General features: G+C 44.4%; 1 protein-coding gene across 1 annotated transcript in view; it reads right to left on the bottom strand.

Annotated features, from left to right (window-relative positions):
- pde3a (phosphodiesterase 3A, cGMP-inhibited) overlaps positions 1-26,054 on the bottom strand; it is a 476,982-nt gene that overhangs the window by 60,005 nt on the left and 390,923 nt on the right. The window contains exons 5-6 of the mRNA XM_078553602.1: positions 21,251-21,387; positions 20,768-20,987 (exon numbers count right to left, since the gene is read on the bottom strand). Coding sequence (XP_078409728.1) covers positions 20,768-20,987; positions 21,251-21,387 — 357 coding nt within the window. The remainder of the gene's footprint in view (positions 1-20,767; positions 20,988-21,250; positions 21,388-26,054) is intronic.

Genomic DNA, 26,054 nt, shown 5'->3' with positions numbered 1-26,054 from the left:
TACTCTGCCTTATATGTAGCTCACTGTCTGAAGTAATGAAGAATGTTATCACAACTTAAATATATGTTATTTTCATTTATTTTATGCTCAAAGATTATTCCATTCCAAGAGGATGCACAGTTGACCTGCTTGAAGTCTTCTGCCAATGCCATTCTATTAATAGGAGATCAGTAGGAATGTTCCACTGCGACCCCATCCCTGTGATTAAGGACCTGATGTTCCCCTGGTCTGTATAGCTGAGACAGTACCATGGTAGGGGGAAACACAGACACAAGCCCACATCCTAGCGTGCAATATGTCGCAGTGCAAATCCCTCACCATGTTGATTTAAAATCCTTCTGCTCATCCATTCCCCTACATGCCATGCCCTTACCGCTGCAATCTCCTGTAGACCGACATCCCCTCCTGTGCCCTCTAACACTGAGTTTTGGTGCATTTCCCCCCTCTCTGCCCTATCAGTTTAAATCCAGAGCCTTCAGTCATCCCGGTCTTGGCCTCTGGAATTTCATTCTCCTCTCAATTATTCATTCTGCCTCTTTAAAGGTCATCACTCTGAAAGAGTTCCCCCTACTCCCAGATCAAGCCATGAGATGTCCATTCCTTTCTTTATTTGTGAATTATGTTGAGATGAATTTCTATGTTAACAGCACAATATAGTGCAAGGACATGGCTACAGGAGTTCCTCAGGGTAGTGTCCTAGACTCAACCATCTTCAGCTGCTTCTTCAATGACCTTCCCTCCAATACAATATCAGGAGTGGGGATGCTCACTGATGATTCACTTCCATTCACAACTCCTCAGATACTGAAGCAGTCAATACTTATATGCAGCAAAACCTGGACAACAGTCTTGGACTAATAAGCGGCAAGTAACATTCACAGCACACAAGTGCCAGACAATGACTATCTCCAATGAGAGAATCTAACCTTCGCCCCTTAACATTCAAAGGCATTCACTGAATCCCCTACCATCAACATCCTGGGGGTTACCATTGATGAGAAACTTAACTGGACCAGCTATATAAATACTGTGGCTACAAGAGCAGGTCAGAGGCTGGGAATTCTGCAGTGAGTAACTCACCTCTTGACTCGCCAAAGCCTGTTCATTGTCTACAAGGCACAAGTTAGGAGTGTGATGGAATACTCCCCACTTGCCTGAATGAGTGCAGCTCCCACAACACTCAAGAAGCTCGACACCATCCAGGAGAAAAGCAGTCCACTTGATTGGCACCTCATTCACCAACTTAAACATTCACTCCTTCCACCATTGATGCACAGTGGCAGCAGTGTGCACTATATGCATCAACTCACCAAGTCTCCTTCAACATCACCTTCCAAAATCCTGACCTCTACGGCTGAGAAGAACAAGGGCAGGGGTCACATGGGAACACCAGCACCTGCAAGTTCCCCTCCAAGTCACTCACCATCCTGACTTGGCACTATATCGTCATTCCCTCACTGTTGCTGGGACAAAATCCTGGAACTCCCTTCCTATCAGCACTGTGGGTGCACCTACACCATATGGACTGCAGCAGTTCAAGAAGGCAGCTCACCACCACCTTCTCAAGGGCAATTAGAGATGGGCAATAAATGCTGGCCTAGCCAGCGATGCCCATATTCTGTGAATGAATTGAAAATAAGTTATTGCTATTATTTTGTTCCATTCTACGGATTACACTAAAGAAAGGAAATATCTAAAGTACAAAGTAACCATATCAAACTGCTCAGTGACTATCAGGAAAGGGTGAATAGGCTGGAGCTCTTTTCTTTAGATAAGAGAAGGCTGAGAGGGCACCGATAGAGGTCTTTATATGATGAAGGGATTCAAGAGGACAGATGCAGAGATGTTACTATTTGTGGTTGTTAAGTGCCATGGATATGTAGTCACTAATAAATCCAATAGGTTATTCAGGAGAAACTTCTTAACCAGAGATTGCTAAAGATGTGAAATGCATTGCCATGTGAAGTTATTGAGGTCAGTAGCATAGATGCATTTAAAGAGAAGCTAGATAAGCATATAAGGGTAACTGGAGGCTATGCTGACAGAGTTAGATGAAAAGGGGTAGGAGGAGACTTGCGTGGAGCATAAACACTAGAATGGTTCAGATGGGTTAATAGGCCTATTCCTTTGTTATACACTTATTTGTAATTCTATGAAGTAATAAGTTTTTCATCCCTACATCTAGGCTTGAGCTAATGAAACTGTTTCAGTGATTAAAGTATTGACCCTGACATTAACATTAGGCAATATATAAACAAGTTCCTCAGTTCCGAAGAAGAATCATATTGGACTCGAAACATTAACTCTGTTTCTCTCTCCACAGATGCTGTCAGACCTGCTGAGTTTTTCCAACATTTTCTGTTTTTTGTTTCAGATCTCCAGCATCTGCAGTACTTTGCTTTTATTTTAATATGTAAACAAGGCTCAGTCCAGGCATTGCCTATCTCACTGAAACCACTGTTCTGTAGTCTTCTGAACATAGCCTGAAGTGTTCTAATGTATCTTGGCTGAGACCTAAATTTTTGGGAATGTAACAAGCTTCAAGAAACAATCCTAGTTCTCTACACTAGCCACAGGTTCTGCCTACACTGGAACCTCTTTGACTCACCATTTGTTCAAAACAATTTTTCCCATAAACTGCAAAAGCCGCTCTTTCACTCATACCTTTTAACATGTCATCTATGGCCCCAGCAGGACACTGATAGAAGAGCTCATTCATAGACTTTATAAACATGCTCAATTCAAATCCCAGCAAACATGCTGAATGAAAACAAGGTTTCTGTGGTGTCTGAAAAACTGGCCAGCACTTTGGTGTGTTGCACAAGTTTGTCATTTCATTCATGGATTGAACTGGAATCCTTTCTAGAATATGTATTCATCTATTTCAGAGTTTGCATGCTGCCAAGGTTTGGAATCTGAAAGAGTTTCGCATTCTCTCCGCACATCTGGAAAATGGGAGTGAAGATAGTGCGAAAATAAAAGAAAGGTTTTTTAAGCTAGCAATGGTGCAGATTCATAACTGAGCTCAAATTTCATTCATCACAGGAAACCCATCGGGGATTGCTTCCTTGGTCCTCCATCCTTTTCCATTTTCGAAACATCAAAACAGGGTGGTGGCATCCTGAAAAGGGGGGGCAATGACCTGTAGCCCTGATTGCACCATTACATTGGGCAACATTCTGCTAGGCTTACTGCTGGGTGGCTTGAGGGGCCCATTTAAATTGCTAATGTGATTCACTTAGGACCCCAGCTTCCATGTTGTTGGACTGAATTGGCAGGAGCGAGCACAGAGGAGGGGGGGAGAGAAAAATGCTTGGAATATCTTTGAATCTTCAGGGTGGCCTCAGATTTTGTACAGAGCCTCTAGGAACATAGGACTTAGGAGTAGGAATAGACCATTTAGCCCGCCATTCAAGAGAGATACAAGTCGTTAATCAAAGGCTAGGATTCACCTAGCCTTTGGCTCCTTTGGTTCAATCTCACCTGTTCAATGACCAGATTCTTCTTAGGGCTGATGTAATAATTGAAGGCCCTCAAAACTTCCTCACGGGATGCCGAGATCTCCTTGACTATTTGTCTCGCCAGGAGATCATCAGTTATGGTCCTAATCTGTATAGAAGAGTGCTGACCTGTTGTTTTTGTGCCTTTTCTTGTAAACCCAAAGCTGTTTGGTACCTTTAAAACTTTGTTTCCTGAGCTCCCATCATTGTTCTTGCTGCAGACCCTCAATGTGTTGGAAAGGCTATGCAAGGGGTAGTAGATGTTCAATGGCTGCCGGCATCATGCGTGGTTTACTGTCCCCTACCAAGATACATATTATTTTTGTCCTAATTCATTGCGAAGTCGAGCTGTTCCTAGGTCTTCACCCATAGGTTACCAATCTGTGGTCTCAGTTTCTTAAACTGCAGCCTCCAGCCCTGCCACCATGTTTTGATGAGGTTTTACTTGCTCTATAGGTGACTTTGAGATAGTCAGTATATGGTTTTTCTTGAAATTATTTATTCGTAACTATTTACATCCAAGACCTCATGGTAAGCGCATTGTTTTCTGAACACAGTCTGTTCTAAGTCTTGCTCTCTTGGAGCATCTTGGTCATCTGACCCTGATGTCATGCTTACATCATCATTAACATCATTGTTTAAATAACATAGCCATTAACCCTTTTCTCTACAACCACATCCCTGGTGGTAATGGCTGTGCCCTCATTATGATGAGGATGTGGAGGATGCAGCATACCATGATAAATCATACCACATGCTCTGGAGAGTACTGCAGGGACCAAGAGTGGTGCAGACAGTGGAAGCATTGGTTCAGAATTATGGTCTGCTCAATGCCATTCCTTGTGGCAGCATGGCTCCTGTTATGTGAATGTTGATCACATATGTGTGGGTTACTAACCAGTCGGGAGCCAGGTGGTCAGTGGATATCCCTCGTCACCCAGAAGCACCCTCTGCTTTAATGTGGTGGCTCAAATGCTGATGGTCCACCAGACTGGTGGCATTCTGATTGCAGCCTAATTATCAAATTCACCTGGGTGATGTGCTGAACATGGTCACACACCAACTGCACATTCAGGGTTTGGAACCCTTTGCAGTTAAGGTACATTTCTGCACTTAGATGCTGCATCAGCCAAGCAACGTGTGTGCAGTCAATGGCACCCTGCACCATGGGAGAACACATCATCCTGTGCGCATTGGGGAGATGGTGGCTTAGTGGCAACATCACTGGACCAGTAAATCCAGAGGTCTAGGCTCATGAACTGGGGAGGTAGTGGGGGGGGGGGGGGGGGGGGGGGGGAGCGCGGTGCATAGATTCAAATGCCACCACAGCAGCTGATGGAATTTAAATTCAATTGCTAAAACCTGGTTGGAAAGCTAGTCTCAGTAATGGTGACCATGACCATTGTTTCTCATAAAAACCCATGGCCTCACAAACCACTCACTTCAAGGGCAATTAAGGATAGGCAACAAATTCTGGCTTGCCAGTGACACCCATATTCCATGAAATAATAAGGAATAAAAACATGCTTCTCTCTGCTCAGAGAGAATGCAATGTATTTCCCTCTTCTCCCTACAGAGAACCTTATTCAGCCGTAGAAAGCAAACTGGGAGATGTTACCAATGTTACCTGCTCCAGCCTAGAAGGATCCTGACACAAATAAGTTCATGGCCAAGATGACCTCAACAGCCACTAGCAGTGGCATCTTCATCCTACTCCGACGCTATAGGCCTGCATGCAACATGGGGCAAGTTTCAGTGAGCACCTCCTTCATAAAACAGAAACATCACACACACTGTGGCTGAGGTAAGAGAATTGGTCCCCTGAAGACCATGGTGAATATAGCCTCCTTCTTAGAGCCCTTCTCCCTCTCCTCCTCTCTCTTCAAGCAGCTTGTCCTTCCCTGTGTCTCCTTCACTCAATCTCCCTGAGATGCTATAGGTCAAGGGGAATGGTAACTGCAACATCCAATGACTGGGAGCAAGTGTTGTGAACCCTTCAAGTCAAAACCCTGGCCTTCACCAGGTGCAATGTCACACCCTGCAGACTTCACCAACTTTACACAGCAGTAGAAAACTCCTGGCATTTCGACAAACTCAGCAAGAGCCAGTAGAAATCAATCAGCAACTAACCTGAAAGTAGTGGATGATGACTTTGAATAGCACTGCTGGCAGGGGGTCCTTCCTGCTACTGAGCTCATGTTCAGCTCTCCGTGTTTAAAAGAGCTCATTAGCTGGAACATTGAGGTGGAAAATGGCAGTGCTGGCATCAAATCAGTGTAATGCGCTGACTGACATCACAAGCTGCCTACTCTGCATAGTACCGGAGCATGCTCCTAATATCTGCACTAAAACATTCATCAAAATGGTGTCTGGCACGGGTGGCACCAGAGGTCTGTGCAGGTGGCTCTGATGCTATTTTACACCCAAAATGGCACCCATAGCACCGAAAATATGGGCGCTATGCAGCCAAATTTTTGTAGCCCTTGGACACTATATGAAATAAAGTAAGTAGGCAAGTAATTAAAGGGAGGTTGCACTACTAAAGCTGTAGGTGCACAGAAGGAAGGCATTCAGCCCATCATGTTATGCTGACTATTTGTTACAGCAATGTAAAACTAACTCCATTACCCTATTATTTTTATACAGAATGATAAGGTCAGTGCATATGTAAAGCTTACAAAGATAGTATTTTGGCAACATTGCACAATCAATAAGCCTAATTAAGGGGAATTGGGGGAGACAGTAGCGTAGTAGTAATTTCACTGGACTAGTAATCCAGAGACCCAGGCCAATGCTCTGGGGACATGGGTTCAAATCCCACCAAGGCATCTGGTGGAATTTGAATTCAGTTAATAACAAATCTGGAATTGAAAGCTAGTCTCAGTAATGGTGACTCAGCTATCACTAATTGTCGTAAAAATCCATTTGGTTCACTAATGTCCTTTATGGAAGGAAATCTGCCATCTCTACCTGGCCTGGCCTACATGTGACTCCAAACCCACAGCAATGTGGCTGACCCTTAACTGCCCTTTGAAATGGCTGAGCAAGCCACTCAGTTCAAGGGCAATTACAGATTAGGCAACAAATGCCGGCCTTGCCAGCGACACCCACATCTCATCAAAAAAGAAAAAAAAATTGGTAAATGTTATTGGCTGCCAGATATGACAAAATTGTTGTAGCTACACTCCACAGATTGAAGTTTACTGTCAATATCACAGACCAAAGACGATAACCCATTAACATCAAGTACTGTGATATCAATATTCACATTTGACAGAAAACAATTAGGCCTTGAAACTTTAATAGGGGGCCAGGGTGAATGTCAGATGGGGGGCCTTTCAGGGACTTGGGGGGTGGGGGGGGTTTGGGGGGGGTGGTTGTGGTGGGGGCTGAAATTTAGGGTTGAACCTGAATTGGCTGAGTCTATGCGCTGTTCAAAATGTGCATAACTCTTTTTTGCTGGTGGAGGAGTGGTGGGGAGCGGGGGATATTGATAAGATGGTGAAATGGCTAAATAATAGCAGATGTAATGGTAAAAGTGAGGTAGCACATCTCAGGAAAAAAGTCTGCATTACATTTTGAATGAGAGGAGGTTGGGGTGGCGGGGAAGGTCAGTGGGAATTTAGATTTTCAGGTTAATAAGAATTAAAATCAGCAACTCAGGTGCGTAAGGCCTCAGATTGGGGCTGAATGGCCTGTTACCATGTTGTAATTTCTATGTAATTCTGTGACTGTTATCTGTCACTTGGCAGCCCAGGCCTATATGCTGTCTAGGCCCTGTTGTAGGCTGGCATGTGCTACTTCATTACTGGAGTTGTGAATGGAGTCGTAGACTCTGTAGTTATCAGTGAGCTAGCCCATATCTGACTTTGTGAGGGCAGGAAGGTCATTGAAGCAATTGAAGATGAGTGCTGCCCCGAATAAGTCCAGCACCAATGCCCTGGGATACTGCTGGCTGGCCTTAAATAACTGCAACCATCTTCCTGTGTGTCAGGTATGACTCCAGTCAGCGGAAGATTCTCCCATTGGCCCAAATTGACCTTAGCTTTGTTTGGGCCAGAATGTTGATTTCATTAAATTGCTTCGCATTTTATAATGTTCGGTTAAATAAATATCTGCTTGAATTATTTACGCAGTAGCTGTCAGGACATGTTAGGGTGATCTTAAACAGCTTCTCCTTGCTTTTTAAGGCAGGTCACTGCTGAGACAGCCACTTCCTGCAAAATCAGCATCTCCTTTGGCAATCTGAACGTAGCTTTGGGTTTTGTTACTGTGCCCCTCTGCAACTTATCGTTTTCCGTTTTGAGTGATATATAATCAGGGAAAGATGCTTCAAAACAATTAAATAAGCTCCAAAAATCTCAACATTAAATTGACAACAGCATAGAAGAAGAAAAATTCTTAAAGCAGTATGCTTTAGTGGGAAAAAACATCAAATTTAAAACACATTAAATAGAATCTAGTACCGCCATAAAATGAAATCCATGATTTTGTCCCTTCCTATCTTCATAGCCTCCTCCACAACCCTTAAAGAGCTCAGTGCTTCTCCAGTTCATATTTCTTGTGCATCCCCAATTTTCATCGAACCACCATTGGGATATGAACCATGCCTTCAGCTACCTACACCCCAAGCTCTGGAAGTCCCTACCTAGAAGACCCCACCTCTCTATCTCTCTCTTTCCTCCTCCCCACCCCCCACCCCTAAACCCTGCCTCTTTAACCAAGCTTTTGGTCACCAGTTGAAATGAATCTTTTAGTGGTGTGGTGCTAAATATAATTTGATAACACTCCTGTGAAGCACTTTGTGACATTTTACAACACTAAAGGTGCTACATAAATGCAAATTGTTTTCCACATGCTGTATTTAAAAGGAATCATATATTTTACAATCACCCACCTCATTCCCTTACCCAGTGAAATATATACCAACACTTCAGTAAACTCTCATTATAGAGTAGTGGTGTGCTAGTGTATATATCAACAACAGGAGCTCTACAATCTGGTTTTGATTTGAAACATTGAATGAAATTCGTACTGGACATTTTACAGTTATTTTAGTTACTAATATCTGGTTATTTTACTCCCATTACCGTCACCTGTCCAAATATTTATCTTACTTACACTTACTCAGGGGCTTTGCTTGGTTCATGTTATCTTAGCTGACAAATTTGGTGTCTGATATGACACAGTTTTAGTAGTTGCATATGACATTATACTGTGTACAATATGATAACGCATGAAGCTACATCATATTCCTTACAATGTCAAAATGAACATTGCCACATGTGTTGTGATAGTAACTGAACAGACATTCAATAGATGACCAGATGTTTATGCCAATGCTGTAGTACATTGTAGAGGTAGAATGTGCAGAGTTTTTGATCTTAACCAGTTAATGAACAGGCGGGAGCTGGTTTCTCCATAAAATTGATGGGAAACCTCATGGACATAGGTGCTATTTCTGTCAGGAATGGAGAAGGTCATGTATGAAAGTTCTTTTGCATTGCGTTGTATCCCATGACTGCAATTAGCTCTGATGTCTGTCTCTCTTCAATTCTTTACGCTTTGTCGACCTTTTACTGAAGCCTAAGATAACAATGCTCTTTCTGATCACTATGCTCCAAATCCAGTGAACAGGACCCCAGAGCTCAGGATCATACAGGACATGGACTACTGAGGGACCTCCACCAGAGTTGGGCAATGGTGGACAGTTCCTCCCTGATATTTTGGTATGTGATGCGCCCCCAGTAGCAGCGCACATTGGTAACCCTGATGAGTTTATTCTCAGGGACGTAGGGTGGAATCATCCCAGATTTGCAGTAGGTTCAAACCCGCCACATTAATTATGCATTCCCGGGATACATGCCGGTTCCATGGCAGGCGGCCTCCGATTCGCCTGCAATGCCGTCACCTCGCCACTTCATCACGTTAGGCAACACATTTAAAGTACGGCCGTGCTCAGTGCTTCCAGCCCAGGACTGCAGCAAAGAAGACATTGCCCCAGAAAGCAAGAAGACTGCAGCCCTCGAGCACCTTTTGGATGGAACATTACCACTCCGGATTGGAAGGCAATGGCAGTGGTGATCAGTGTCAATGCTGCACAGAAGAGATTAGCCATCCAATGCAGGTAGAGGATGAATGATCTCATCTGTGCAGCCAGGGTAAGGCAACCATCCCATCACTCTAAACTCACACACTCAAGCCCATCACACATTCACTGGTATCTCACTCACTGCCAGCTCAAGGGACATCACTACCCATTCTCACACACACCCTCACATCTCCACCTGGCCTCATCTCCTCTGGAGATTGCCTCCTCAGCCCTCACCATCTTGAGACCACTTGCACAGATCAACTTGTGCCCCCACACACACACCCTGGGATACCCCCCTTCTCCAGTACAGCCCTCACCCTGCAGCCTCTTCCCTTGCCTGAGGCTGCTTCTCCCCCTTCCCCAAGTAAGCCCTAGCCCTGCAGTTATTGAAAAGCCACCCACATTTGACTGGTCTGGTAGGTAGACGCCTGCCTGTGAGGCCTGGCGCTGATGACTGCGAGTGCTGCCCGAAGCAAAGTAGACAAACAAACTTTGGGGTCTCGAGTGAAGTGCAGCCTGCTAAGTGCACGCCTTATATATGCTGCTATGAAACACGTCAGAGCATTTTCCCGCTGATGTGAGCGAACAATCCGGGGGATGGGGAGGTGGGTGGTGATGAATCTGGTGGGCTGGCCTTATGATGATATGCTGATGTATGACAATGAGGTCCCGACGTCTGATAGTGGGGAACATGACCCACCATTGATGGGCAGAGCGGATGATCGCAAGCTAGTTTCACGATGTTGTGAAACCAATTTCTGGCTTTCTCGCCATATTGTCCGCTCACACCTGACACCAGCAGGCACGGAAAACCCTGACCATAGAGTACAAAAGCAAGGAAGCTATGATAAAATTGTATAAAATATCAACTGGAGTATTTTGTCCAATTCTAAGCACTTTAGAAAGGATGTGAAGGCTTTAGAGAGGATGCAAAAAAAACTTACAAGAATGTTCCCAGGGATGAGGGACTTCAGTTACATGGATAGATTGGAGAAGCTGAGGTTGTTCTCCTTAAAGAAGAAAAGGTAGAGAGAAGATTTGATGGAGGTGTTCAAAATCATGAGGGGTCTAGACAGACTAGCTGGGAAGAAACTATCCCCATTGGCAGAAGGGTCGAGAACCAGAGGACACCAATTTAAGATGACTGGCAAAAAAAAACAATGATAACTTGAGGAAAGACTTTGTCACACAGTGAGCATTTCGGAGTGGGAATGCACTACCTGAGAGTGTGATGGAGGCAGATTCAATCATCGTTCTCAAAAGGGAGTTGGATAAGCACCTGAAGGGAAAATATTTGCAGGGTTAATGGGGAAGGCCCTGGGCATGGGACTAATTGAATTGCTCCTGCAGAGAGCTGGCATGAACACAATGGACCAAATAGTCTCCTTCTCTGTTATAATGATTTTATGAAGTGAAGGCTCCAGGAGTAGTTATTGCACTAGATATGCTAATATATGCAAACCAGCATACCTTTCTGGTATGCTAACTAGAAGGAAATAGATTAATGCCTTATCTGGAAGAATCCAGATGGATTGAACAGATTATTTTACATTATCTGTGAAGCACTCATGTTTATTAGATAGGAAAGACACATTTAAATGATACTTAATCTAGCAAAGAACGAGTATATAAACATAGGGAGTTTATGAGCAATCTTTGCCTGCAAGTTAAAATTTTAGACGTAATCAAAGATTTTATTTGGTAGTAACTTATAAGTGTCACAGATTTTGAAGTATGTTAACCCCTTTCCCACATACAATGCTTTGAAATGGCCCTTATTTTCCAACAGGAATTGAAAGGCTGTCTGCAATGTTCTTGCATGAGGACAAATGTCATCTTCCCATCACAGCTTGGGTGGATGTTACAAGCTCTTCACAATAACTCCATTCGGTGGATGATACCAGCTCTTCACAGTAGCTTCACTGAAACCCATATGGTGAAAACTGCTGCCATACTCATTAATGTTCTCTTACCATAAATGCTTAATCCCTATCCAGCCTGCAAAAAACTAACAGGTCTTTGATAAGTCCTTTGGTACAGAATATGGAGCTCCTTGGAGGTGGGATTTAGAGGTTATTTTACAGTGGTGGTACTGACCTACACAGCCAAAAGGAAAAAAAAAACAGTAAAACTTGGAAATGAAGGATACCAGTAAAACTTGTCCAAATTGGTCCTGTATACCTTAAAATGGAATTCTAGTATTACTCATGCCAATGCTGACTTTTACTGGGATTTGAAAATTTTGAACTGTTTTTCTTTCTGGGCATCCTTTTATTCTTGTCCCTGGCACCCATTTTCTCAGCACAAGGCATCTCACGTTTCATGTGATAGGGAAGGTCAGTCTTACTTGTTACCTCATAATCTACTGAGGGAAGACATCCTCATCATACTGAGGGCAGCGACCAAACATCCCGAAAGGATAGGAGAGAAAGAAAGAATCCACTCTCTACTACTCTCGTGCAACTCTCAGCTGGTCTGTTTGCAAAGGTCTGGTTACCATTTTGGGTGGGGAAGAGGCAAACGATTCTAAATAGAATAGGAAGTATGCAATACAAAATGGGAGGAACAATAATAAAATATTGCTTAAACTGTGGGGAAAGTGACTAAATCAATGATGACATTTTGCCATTGCATGATGCAAATCTATTCATTGAATGAATATAATTAATGACAGGATAAGAACATCCACAGGGAGAAGACAAAAACCAGCCTTGGTTCTTTGTGGCCGTGCTCCTATATGAGATGCAATATTCATGTGTCACTACAAAGCAATGAGATATGAGATGTGAGTTAGTGCTAACCCCTCTTTACTCCAAGCACCCGTCATCAATTGGTGTGCCCCCATTGCTATCCTGGGTGAGACAGTTAATGCAAATTGGTGACTGATCTGTATGACTTAGTGCCACACTCACTGTAAAAATACCTGTGAATCCTCAGGAAGTCAGGAGGCACTCTTTCATGTTTTAAACAGATACATTTAATCCTGGGAGAGGCACAGTGTATGAAGCAGTCTCGCCAATGCTAAACATCCTGTGAACACTACTGACTGATGGCAATCAAATAAATAAACAAGGAGATAAAGGTACAGCTGAGTTAGTAGCTGCGGAGGGATGGGGAAGAGAGTTTGCGAAAGGTAGGATTGGCCGGGGAGTGGCATTGTCTAACCCAGGAAATTTCATCCATGTGTTCTCACCATCAAAACCTTTCACTTTATTTTGTCCAGGAAAATAGGTGCAAACAATAGTGCTGTAGCTGCCTTTGCTTTTAACTCAAATCACACTTGTTCTGTATGTCAGGTAACTCAGAACGAAGTCAAGAAAGAAAAACACAGACAGCTTCCCCCAAGAGAAAAGCCCTTGTAACCTCCAGCCTCTAATGCCTTTCTGGCGTGAAGCAACTCAAAACACTTCAAAAATAAAAGCCTGCGGCTATTTTCCATCACCTGGTTTCAAGACAGGGGAACAATTCGCACTCTCATCCTCAGTATCTGCAGGGAGTGCAATATTTCTGGAAATTAAATTTGTGTGCTTTGTGTCCCCTCAGGAATGCATGCACATTGTTTCATGGCTCTGAATCCTATGATCTGCAAAATTCTTTTCTTAAAAAATAATCTTTATGAAAATGATGGTCTGTTTCTGCTCAGAGGCAAAGAATTTCTCCAACTTCTCCTGACACCTGTTTGTTTGTAGCGCCAAGATTTGTAAGCCTCAAAACTGACCGTGAGAATGAACAGCACACCACATCCATCAACAATGGATAGTGGTGTCGCTTTGATTTACACATCCCCTTTTTAACATTTTCAAAACCGCTAAGGGTGGGATTTTCTGGCTCCAAACGCTGCCGGGATCGCCTGTCCGGTCGAAATTCAATGGGACTTCTGACTGGGCAGCCGAAGCTCCAGCGGTGGGTCCTGCCACGAACGGGCCGGAAAATCCCGGCTTAAGAGTCTAAATCTACCCCAAACTACCTCTGTTTCGACTCTTTGAATTCAACTGAGAAAGGTAGCTTTTAAAAAAAAAGGAATGGTGACCAGGTTGCGTTTTAGTACTGAAACGGTGACCTTCTGATGCAAGCCAAGTGAGTGCCAATGTAGGCTTCAGCAGTGTGAAGTCCCTGTCTGCATTTAAGTGTTTTTTATATATTCATTAATGGAAGTGGGCGTCGTTGGCTAGGGCAGTGTTTATTGCCCATCCCTGATTGTCCTTGAGAAGGTGGTGGTGAGCTGCCTTCTTGAACCACTGCAGTCCATGTGATTTAGACACACCCACTGTGCTTTTAGGGAGGGAGCTCCAGGATTTTGATCCAGCAACAGTGAAGGAACTATGATATATTTCCAAGTCAGGATGGTGAGCGGCTTGGAGGGGATACAAAAAAATGCCACAGCACTATTTTGAAGAAGAGTAGGGGAGTTCCCCCTGATGTCCAAGCTAATATTTATCCATGAATCAACATCAATGAAACAAATTATCTTGTTATTTATCATGTTGGTGTTTGTGGCACTTTGCTGTTTGGAAAATTTGGCCACTATTGCTACATTGGAACAGTGGCTACAGGCCAAAAGCATTTTGTTGGCCGTAAAGCACTTTGGGACATCCTGAGGTCATGGGCAGTGCTATATGAATACAATACAAGTCTTTTTTTCTGATTACTTTATTGTCTTGATTATACAGATTGTTGCATTACATTTAAAAACGATGATCAATTAAAAACTATGGAAGGATCTCCAGGACATGTGACTATGCAAACTATTTTAAATATCAAATTATGTCCATTGATAATGAAGCCAACTCCTAATGACTTTAACGTGACTTGAAATGCTAAAGTTCCCCCCTTAGGAACACTGACTCAAAAACATGAACAAAAATCAACTGAGATAGAAACTGAGATAAATTCCAAAGTAATTTCACAATAATTTGAACAGAAGCATACAGTCTGAAGGATGTTACATTTCAGAAGTCCAAAAAAGGGTTTCTCTAATGGCTAAGGTGAAATCCCTTAATCATCCAAATTGACCAAGAGCCCATATTTCCAGGGCAGAGTTCTCCTGGGTTCCTGGCCAACAGTCCTCCCTCAATCAACAGCTTCAAAAATGGGTTCGCTGATCATTCATCTCACTTGTTATTTGCCTCCTCACTAAACGTCTCACTAAAGAATAGCACCTCTAATGAGGGAGTCCTCCTTCAGTACCACAAGAACATGCCAACCTAGATTTTGTGCCTGAGCCCAGGAGGAGTTGCAAAATATTCTACGGTGCTGTTCAAAGCAGAACAAGGAGTTCTCTTATTATTTTGGCCAACATTGCTCCCGCAACAAACACAGCCCAGAAAGCCCCATATTAATTGGCCATTCATCTTATTTGCTGTTTTTGGGATCTTGCAGTGTGCAAACATTGACCATCACATTTGTCTACCTAACAGTGATTCCATTCCAAAAATATTTCATTGGTTCCAAAGATATAGATATAGGCAGTAGATAAATGCATGTTCTTTCATCTTAATGACATGTAATAGTTAACGAGTAGTTGATATTGTTGCACAATGATTATACAGCCCTCATTCAAACTCACCAAATATGCTTTGTAATCAGAATTCTGTAAAAGTAAGTTGATGAGAGGCTGCATTGGTTATGAGAAATTTCACATTTGTTCTCTTTTGTTTGCTCAGTTAATGAATTGCTGGCTATTTGTTTGCAATGCTTGAGAGCCTTTCCAAACAGAAAGGCATCATTTACATTAGATAGCTGCTACATTTTATCATTCACAAATCTTGGAAGAGACGCAAAGGCAGAAGCTTCCTTCTCTAAACAATTCAATCACCCGTTAGCATTTGAGAAACCACCAACGATTAGAATTAAATCAACTGTGCTTCTAAAGCAGGTTCAAATGAAGTTAACATAAAGCAGAAGTTTGCTTAAATACACAAAGGCACATTGGGTCCACTGGTGGGGTCTCCGATCACTTCCACTTCCAGAGAAGCACTTGAAACACCAAAAGCGGTAGCCAGGTGCAAGAGAAGAGACTGCACTTGTCATATTGAGTAGTACTAGGAAAGTGGGCAAGTCTGGACTGATAAGGGTAGAAATTTCTCTTGGGCAGTGATACTTAAATGGGAAGTATTGCATCACCTGTCTATATACATTCTTTCATATTCAATTTTATATCCGTCAGTGGAACTGGATATCTCGAGGGGTCTACAACAGGTGAATAATGCAACACCACCCTTTTATGTGGCAGTTCATTTTAAAAAAATCATTCATGGGAAGTGGTTGTTGCTGGCTGGGCCAGAATTTATTGCCGGACTCTAATTGCCCTTGAGAAAGTGGTGGTGAACTGCCTTGAGCTGCTGCAGTCCATGTGGTGTAGGTACACCCACAGTGCTGTTAGAGAGAGAGTTTCAGGATTTTGACCCAGCGACAGTGAAGGAACGGCGATATATTTCCAAGTCAGGATGGTGAGTGGCTTGGAGAGGAACTTCCAGGTGGTGGTGTTCCCATTTGTCTGTTGTCCTTGTCCTTCTAGATGGTAATAGTCATGGGTTTGGAAGATGTTGTCGAAGGAGGCTTAGTGAATTCCTGCAGTGCATCTTGTAGATGGTACACACAGCTGCCACTGTGCATTGGTGGTGGAGGGAGTGGCTGTTTGTGGATGGGGTGCCAATCAAGCGGGCTGCTGTGTCCTGCTTGTGTCAAATTTCTTGAGTGTTGTTCGAGCTGCACTCATCCAGGCAAGTGGTGAGTATTCCATCACCCTTCTGACTTACGCCTTGTAGATGGTGGACAAGCTTCGGGGAGTCAGGAGTTGAATTACTCACTGCAGGATTCCTAGCCCCTGGCCTGCTCTTGTAGCCACAGTATTTATATGGCTAGTCCAGTTCAGTTTCTGGTCACTGTTAACCCCCAGGATGTTGATAGTAGGGGGTTCAGCGATGCTAATGCCATTGAATGTCAAGGGGTGATAGTTAGATTCTCTCTTGTTGGAGATGGTCATTGCCTGACACTTGTGTGGCATGAATGTTATTTGCCACTTATCAACCCAAGCCTGGATATTGTCCAGGTCTTGCTGCACGATGACTTTCTTCCCCATAGACCGCAGTCATGTAGCCAGTTTATTGTCCTGTGTGAAGGGACCTCAACTAGCTGGGAGAAAAAGAATGGGAACCATTTTTGTAAGCAGACACCAATCCCTATACTTGTGCCAGAACCAGTAAACATCGCACTGAAAATATTATATGGCTCAATCAGAGGCTGAAAGGAACAAAACTGCCTGCCAGCTGAAATTATGAAACTAACATTGAGAGTCATTACAACAACTTCCATTTATACAGCCTTGTTAATGTAGCAAAAAGCTTCACAGAGTTTCACAGGAGCATTAAAGCAAATTTCTGACACCAGCCATTTAAGGTGTTATTAGGCAAGATACTAAAACCTTGGGCAAAGAGTCAGGTTTGAAGGAACATCTTAAAGGTGGGTGGAGAGTTAGAGAGCTGAAGAGATTTAAGGAGGGAATTCCAGTGCTTTGGTGTTTGGTAGCTGAAGACATGGCCACCAACGGTGGAGTGATTAAAATGGGGATGGACAAGTGGCCAAAATTAGGTGAGTGCAGATATCTTGGAGGGTTGTGGGGCTGGAGGAGATTACAGAGACAGAAGCAGGGGCAAGGCAATGGAGGGATTGAAAACAATGATGAGAATTTTAAAACTGAGGCATTGTTTAACTGGGAGCCAGAGTAGGTCAGTGAGCACAAGGGTGATGGGTGGACAGGACTTGGTGTGAGTTAGCGACACAGGAAGCAAACTATTGATTACCTCAAATTTATGAATGTGGGAGGTTGGTCAGGGATGCATTGGAATCGTCGAGTCTTGAAGTAAGAAAGGCATGGATGAGGGTTTTGGGTGAGCTCAGGTAGGAATGGAATCAGGCGATTTTATGGAGGTCGAAGTTGGCGGTCTTAGCGATGATACAGATGTGTGGTGGGGGGCTCATCTCAGGGTCAAATATGATCGCGAATAGTGTGGTTCAGCCTCAGACAGTTGCCAGGGAGAGAGAGAGAGAGTCTGTCACTTGGGAACGGAAATTGCTGTGGGTCCAAAGCCAATGGCTTTACTGTTCTCAATATTCTGTTAGAGAAAATTTCTGCTCATCCAGTGTTGGATGTCGGACAAGCAGCCCGACAAATTTAAAACAATGAAGCGGTTGAGAGAGTTGGTTAAGTAGAGCTGGGTGCTGTCAGTGTCCACAGGCAAACTGACACTATGGCCTGGATTTTCGCTGCATTGTGGCAAAAATAGTGGAAGTGTCCAAAATCATAAGCCCTGCCTCCAAAAGTGGCACTTTGCATTTCCGAATGGGGACAGTTTGTGTTTCGCGATGCGCAGTTTACGGAGACAGCTGGCCATTTAAATCATCACCTTCTTCCAGTGAAGTCAGATTTTGGTAGCCCAGGAGTGCGAAACCGGAAGTGTGCAGAGTGGACCTGGTAAGAGCAGGTCAAAACATTGTGCATTTCTTTGGATAGCCAGGGTACCCCTTTCAATGTGGTCCTATGACATCTTTGGGGGAGGTAAGGTGCCCTTTGGAATTGTTAAAAGTAGGCATGAATGCATGCAAAAAGTACATAAGCTCATTAACTGTCAAGCTCATTGGAAATGTCAACAGACTTGTCAAAATTAACTGTCAAAACTGTCAAAAGCATCCATCAAGAGGACCAGTCAAAAGTGTCACGAGCACCTGTGAAAAATGCCAAGATAACCTGTCACATGGACTATCAAAAGGACCTGTCAAAAGTGTCATGAGGACCTGTTAAGAGGTTCTATCAAAGGGAGGTGTCAAGCTATTTGATAGACCCACCCTTTAAATCTTTTGAAAAAAAGTGCCTGGAGTGTTAAAAAAAATCATTGCTTGCTATTTCACTCTGTTGACATAAGTCTGAGGGCTTCTATTACTGGATTACTGCTGAATGACAGATTTCACAACCATCAATTTCCACAGTTGGGTGCCTCTCATTTCACAGTTTGATTCACAGCTGCAAGTGTTTATAAACTTTTTGAAGTGGGACAATGAACTCCAACACTTGTTATAAGCAATTGTGGAGTTAAATGAAATGCTTGTTGTTATAAGGTTTTATGTAGTTGAAGTAATGTCAATGTAGTAAATGGATTTTTATGAATGAGTGTTTTTTTTCAACATAGTGAAGTCTGCAATAGACACTTAGAACTTTATTTTAAAGAACTTTATTTTATCACACCTCTGAATGGGTCCTGAGGTTTGCCCATGATGGATACTGGGTGAGTCCAAACTTATGACCACTACCATCTAGAAGGACAAGGGTAGCAGATAGATGGGAATACCATCACCTGGAAATTCCCCTCCAAGTCACTCGCCATCCTGGCTTGGAAATATATCACCATTCCTTCACTGGCCCTGCGTCAAAATCTTGGAATTCCCTCCCTAACAGCACTGTGGGTGTGCCTACACCACATGGACTGCAGCGGTTCAAGAAGGCAGCTCACCACCACCTTCTCAAGGGCAAATAGGGATGCGCAATAAATGCTGGCCCAGCCAGCGAAGCCTGTGAATGAATAAAAAAAAAGTTGGCATGGTGGGTTTAAGGGCAAAGGATGGTGGATGGGGGCATGGGTTGGCACTATGTTAGCATGGGGCTATGCAGGGACATGGGAATGGGTACAGGGGCATAGGTTGGCACTGAGGGTATAAATGATTATGGGGTAGGTGCAGGGCATGAAGTGGCATGGCTTGCATGGATGGGGCATTGGGAGTGTGTGTATTGGGGGCTGGGGGTGGTGTGAGGGCTGGAGGGATGTTTTATGTTTTCTTTTACATTTTTGGACACAGTGCTGGACCCTCATGGCAGGCAGGAAGCCCACCCTCCGGATTTGACATCCAGCTTGCTACTTCCGGGGACAGTTGCCCAGACTTCCGGTCTAGCCCGCCCACTCCCCGGACTGAAAATGTACTGTTTGGGCAGCCGTTTCTAAAAGTCGGGTTCATGGAGCTGGGAATTCTCCTGACTCTCTGCACCTGACTCATGGACAAAATTCCAGGCCTGTGTTTTCAGATGATGCCGTTGAGGAGGAAGTAGGCAGATTGTAAACAGGAAGGAGACAAGGATAGATCGTTGGAGGGCATCAGAAGCACCGGTGTGAGAGTGGGAAGAGAAGCCATTGCAGATGATTCTCTGGCTATGATTAGACAGATAAACATGGAACAAGTTGAGATCAGTCTCGCCTGACTGAACAACAGTGGAGAGGTGTTCAAGAAGGATGGTGTGGTCAACCGTGGCAAAGGCTGCAGACAGGTTGGGAAGGACGAGGAGGGATAGTTTACCTTTGCTACACAGTTGCACAGGATATTAATTAAATAAATGTAAACAGCCAACTTCAGAATAACAGTAATATGTCTATGCTGGAAGTGAAAAATGAGAAAACAAGTGTGAAAAAGCAGAAAGCTCTGCTTCTGTTTAAATCACAACCTGCTGTTCTGACGCAACTAGAAATGTTAGGAGCCCTAGGGGGGTCATTTTAAACTAACTTGGCAGACAGAAACTCACGGGATCAGGTGGAAGATTGGTTTTACACCTGCCCAATTTTATTCATCATTGACTTCAGCGGAGCGTAAAATTGGACAGGGTGTGAATCCAGCATTGCACCCAATCCCATCAGTTTCCCACAGGCAAGAGAGCGATGGTTTAAATGGTTTCCTTGTTCATTTCAGACAAATGTGATAAGTGGCATTGTTTTGTTACAGAAGATCACTAATGTTTTCCTGAAGCCAGCTGATCAGACTCTCTCAGAGTCAAACCTGTACCTTGAAACCTGTTTGACAATCAGAATGGAAATATACTAATGAATTGGCAATGGAGATAGGCAGACTTATATACTTAGTGCAAATTGTTTGAGGTTTAAAGTTTAAGGAAGTCAACAAACTGCAAACTGGGGCTAATTTTGACATTGTGTGCTAGTGTACAACAGATGACAGCAAATCAACAGCCCCTTTCACATCCTCCTGATTCTTAATTCCATTGGATAATGGATAACATTCGGTTTGTTGTTGACCATTCAACACTGTTGAGCACAGACAAATCTACCCCCCCATCTCAAAAGATGATAGCAAATTATAAAATGCAATACAGGAGTGCATAAAATACTGAAAACCTTACCTACTACACACAATGCACGTGCTCCTGTACTGCCCTGCGACGTCCGGTGCACTCTGAGTGTAAGTTAAGGGCTTATGTGGATTGCGGCCTGGTTTGGTCAGTATATCTGCAGTGTCTGGGAATTCAACAGCAGAGGTTTTGCTGGTGGGACTACTGGCTGGAGTCCCCTGGATTGGTGAATGGCCCGGGGAGGTGAGAGGTGAGATGTTTGTAGAGTAACCTAACAAAAGAGCATACTCGTCAGAGAATTCCACATCAGGACGGCAGCACTAAGAACTATAACCAACACACCAGATGCCAAAAGAATTACACCAACTTTTAACAGAGCAGGTTAGAAGATTATGGGGTAATTTTATTGAAGTTTTCAAGATATTAAGGGGAACAGAGAGGGTAGATTGGGAGAAACGACTTTTACTAGTTGGGGAGTCTAGGACTGAGCTTAATTTTAAAAACATATGCTAAGAATATAAAATAGTTGTTTACCTTGCCGCAATTGTCTTTTGGCATTCACATGGTTATTCGTGGCAACAGCATAGGAGGCTGAGAATGATCTGCTTTTGGCAATGGTCAGCAAGACTGAGGGGGAGCAGCTGTTGTTCCAAGACTCTGTATTAAAAGAACTGAAAGAAACTGGGGATAAGCAACTGTCATCAAACACTAAGATAAAAACTAAAAGCTACTGCGGATGCTGGAAATCCAAAACAAAAACAGAATTACCTGGATAAACTCAGCAAGTCTGGCAGCATCGGCGGAGAAGAAATCAGTTAACGTTTCGAGCCTTCATGGCCCTTCGGCAGAACTGGAGCATAGTTAGAAGAAGGGAGAAATATAAATTGGTTTAAGGTGGGTGGGGGGGGGGGGAAGAGACACATTGAGGGTGTGGTGTGATGATTGTGGAGATGAGCAGATAATCAAAAGATGTCACAGACAAAAGGGTCAAAGAGGTGTTGAAGGTGGTGGTCTTTGTCTGAGAAAAGTGCTAATTAAGAATGGAAGACAGGATATTCAAAGTACAGCTCTAGTGGGGGTGGGGTGGAAAGACTAAAGGTTTTAGTTTTAGATTTAAAAATAATGGAAATAGGTGGGGAAAGAAGAATCTATATAAATTATTGAAAAAAAGCCGGTGGGGGGGGAAAGAAACGGGGTGGGGATGGGGGGAGGGGGAGTTTAAGATCTAAAGTTGTTGAATTCAATATTCAGCCCGGAGGGCTGTAAAGTGCCTAGTCGGAAGATGAGGTGCTGTTCCTGCCCAACGCAAACTGGAGGAACAGCACCTCATCTTCCGACTAGGCACTTTACAGCCCTCTGGGCTGAATATTGAATTCAACAACTTTAGATCTTAAACTCCCCCTCCCCCCATCCCCACCCCGTTTCTTCCCCCCCCCACCGGCTTTTTTTCAATAATTTATATAGATTCTTCTTTCCCCACCTATTTCCATTATTTTTAAATCTAAAACTAAAACCTTTAGTCTTTCCACCCCACCCCCACTAGAGCTGTACTTTGAATATCCTGTCTTCCATTCTTAATTAGCACTTTTCTCAGACAAAGACCACCACCTTCAACACCTCTTTGACCCTTTTGTCTGTGACATCTTTTGATTATCTGCTCATCTCCACAATCATCACACCACACCCTCAATGTGTCTCTTCCCCCCCCCCCCACCCACCTTAAACCAATTTATATTTCTCCCTTCTTCTAACTATGCTCCAGTTCTGCCGAAGGGCCATGAAGGCTCGAAACGTTAACTGATTTCTTCTCCGCCGATGCTGCCAGACTTGCTGAGTTTTTCCAGGTAATTCTGTTTTTGTTTTGTCATCAAACACTGTTCGAGTTAAGAATTCAACCCACGCCAGAAGTTTCAAAATGAAGTCATTTTACATCACGTAACGTCATCTCTGCACTATGACCATCACTTACAATCATACATGCTGAGCCAAACAATCAATTAGAGGGCGAATGTAATACTTCAGAATTAACAGCCTGCATCTATTACTGTACTACAGCGTCAAGGCTAGATAATAAATATACAAGATGCCAGCTGATATTTTGTGTGGCTTGACAGCGTGTCATTCTATATCGATATAGAATTTAAATTAGACATCACAAAATTCCTGCCTCTTAGCTACATTCTTTCAGTAAATCAAAGTTGTGATGGACTCGATTCTTATTGAAAAACTGGTTTATAACTTGCGGAGCAGGTGTTTGCACAGTACACGATCTTCCTTTAGTGATAACATTGAGGTTGGTAAATGTCACCTGCACCCGCATTTATTCTGCATCCAATTCCTGCCTAACAGCAAAGTTATCACTGTGTTTCAGTCATGACTGCTACATGCACAGGAGTGAGGGAGATGAGCTGATACTTAGAGTACTCTACATGTAGGAGAGGGAGATATTGATAGGAGAAAGGAAGCTAAGATGGTTGGGGGGGTTGGGGGTCAGTGGTGGTGAGGGGGTAGGGACTGAAAACCTATTTCGGCACAAGGGCTTTAAGGAAACAAGGTAGAATTATTAAGTGATTTTGCACAGAGTTTTGTTGGCTGTAGCGGCTGAAAGATCAGCCTCTGATGTGGCAGTGAAAACAATCCAGAAGTGGGGGAGGATCTGTGGTACATGAGGCAACCTTGCGTGAACTGGCTTGTTCTTAACTCACAGGACTGCTGAGCATGCGGTTAGACTCAGAACATCTTGCGCCCTAACTGACTGTGTTTGTTCCCAGTATCCCATAACAGGCCAGTTTGTCCCTGGATGTGCCCAGATTTCTCATCGTCTCAGGTCAGAAATCACATTTCCAAAAAATCATGCTCGGAGCTTCATTTCTCTCATTTTTACCACCGACCACAGTCGCCTACCAGTGTTTCACTGACAAGCATTCCTTCAGCATGGCTGTACATGATGCTCTTTAAAAAAAAGAATTGTCAGCTAAGATTAGACAGAGAATTCATCTGGTTTGCCGTAATGGATTTTTTGTCAGCCTCTGTCCCTTCTCATTTTATAGATAAGGTCCCTGTGATATATTAGCCCCACTTAAATGAAGAGCTTTGTCAGAGCTGTTATGAAGAATTAAGACCCTAAATATATACGATCTAATGGACGAACAGTACTAGATGTAGCCTTTAGAACATTGAACAAATGGTAGGAGCTTTCACTCTATGGGACGGATTGCCCCAAAATTGGATGGCATGCCACACAATCCTCTCACCGCCAGACTAGCCTTTCACCCCCACAGTAGGGAACATAGACCACCTGCCACAGGTAAATGGTGATGAGGAACGATGAGCCCATGAACCAGTCTGACTTCCTTTCCTTCCCCTCACCAGCCAAGAGGTGGCCCTGGGTGGAACATACGAATCAAGAGTAGGAGTAGGCCATTCGGCCCCTCAAGCCTGCTCCACCATTCAATAAGATCATGGTCGATCGGATTGTGCCCTCAACTCCACATTTCACTTACCCGCTGATAACTTTAGTCTCCTTTGTTAATCAAGAATCTATCTACCTCTGCCTTAAAAATAGTCTATGACCCTGCCTCCTCTGCTCTCTGGGAAAGAGAGTTCCAAAGACTCATGACGCTCTGAGAGAAAAAATTCTCCTCATCTCCATTTTTGATGGGAGACCCCTTATTGTTAAACTGTGTCCCCTTGTTCCAGGGAGGAATCATCCCAGATTTGCACGAAGTGCGGTAGCGGGCGGGTAAAACGTTTTACCTGCAGGCTGCGATGACGGCTTCTCACGCCGTATCATCCCAAACCCGCCGCATTAATTTTGCATTCCCAGGAAACATACTGTTTCCATGGTGGGTGGGCTCTCATTCACCCGCCATGCCATCACCTCACCATTTCATTTAAAGTGCAGCTGCATGCACACGTCTCAGTGCTTCCAGCCCAGGACTGCTGCACAGAAAACAGGATGGCCCTGAAAGGCAAAAAGACTGCAGCCCCCGCATCAGTAAGGCATCCTTCCAGCGCCTTTTGAACACCGTGGAGGCCGCCGTGATGTCCTCTACCCCCGCTCTGGCTGCAGGATGGGCAGCTGCATCACCAATCCAGCATGGGAGGTGGTGGCAGCAGCAGTGATCAGTGCCAATGCCCCCGCAAAAGAGGACAGCCATCCAGTGCCGCTACAGGATGAATGGTCTCATCCTTTCTGCCAGGGTAAGTCACGCTTCTCATCACTCTCAACTCACACACTCACAAACCCATCACACATCCACAGGGATCTCACATCTGAAGGGACAACAACGCTAACTCTCTCACACACCCTCACATCTCCATCAGGCTCATATCCTCTGGAGCTCACACCCTCATCCCGTCCATGGCTCCGCTCACCACACAAACATTCCACCCTGTGCCATGAATCCTGCTCACACTCTCCCCATCTGTTTTCATGCAGGAGAAGCTGGCTCACAACAGCAGGGAGAGGTCCCAGACCAGGGGTGGAGTGGCCCACACTAGGCCCCTCACTCACTTTGAGGAGTGTGCCATCGTGCTGACTGGTGAGGACGTGGACCACGCCCACGGGTGCCAGTGAGGTCGGTGACAAACACCCACCAGAGGATCCTGCACCACATCATCCCTCTCTCAATGTAACTGTGAGTGCTCTCTCCTGCTTTTGACTCTCCTGTCATGCACTACTTATATCTACTTTGGGTCACAGGGAGCTCCGCCAAGCGGCCGGCATCCTCAGCCAGTCAGTCCCTCAGCTCCATCCACATCCTCACCTCCAACCAAGAGGACCCCTCCTCCATTGAAGAGCTGGAAATAAGCAGCTTGGAAGTTACGTCACAGCGCTTCCCCACACCCTCCACCAGCACAGAGACACACACCTTGGTGGGACTGAGATCTAGAGCAGGCTCAGGTTCACAAGCTGGTGGTCACCGCACGGACACGTGTCCACAGCAGGAGGAGGCAGGTTCGGCTGAGTTCCCCGGCACTCGGAGGACTGCTGGGGAAGAGGCACCTGTGAGGTCTGGGTCAGATGACGAGCCTCTGGATTCAGCCTTCCAACTCATTGTGGAGAGTCAGCAGAAGGGGGGGAATTCACACAGAGCTGCTGGAAACCCTCAACAGAGTGGCACAAGAGTAGGAGGAGTGCGTCCGCCTGCTCTCTGATGAAGTGGTGCCCATGTGTGTGCGTATGGAGGTCTCCATGGGGAGGATGGTGAATACCATGGAGACCCTGGTCCAGCAGAACGCAGAGATATGTGCAGACCTGCACTCCATTGCGGTATTCATGGGTGAGTTCCTACAGTGGCAACATGAGAGGGAAATGGGGCACATCGATGTCCCT

Source organism: Cetorhinus maximus, chromosome 12, assembly GCF_964194155.1.
Source record: "Cetorhinus maximus chromosome 12, sCetMax3.hap1.1, whole genome shotgun sequence".
Taxonomy (NCBI): domain Eukaryota; kingdom Metazoa; phylum Chordata; class Chondrichthyes; order Lamniformes; family Cetorhinidae; genus Cetorhinus; species Cetorhinus maximus.
Note: the sequence above shows the minus strand (reverse complement) of the source record. Positions and strands in the feature narration are given on the sequence as shown.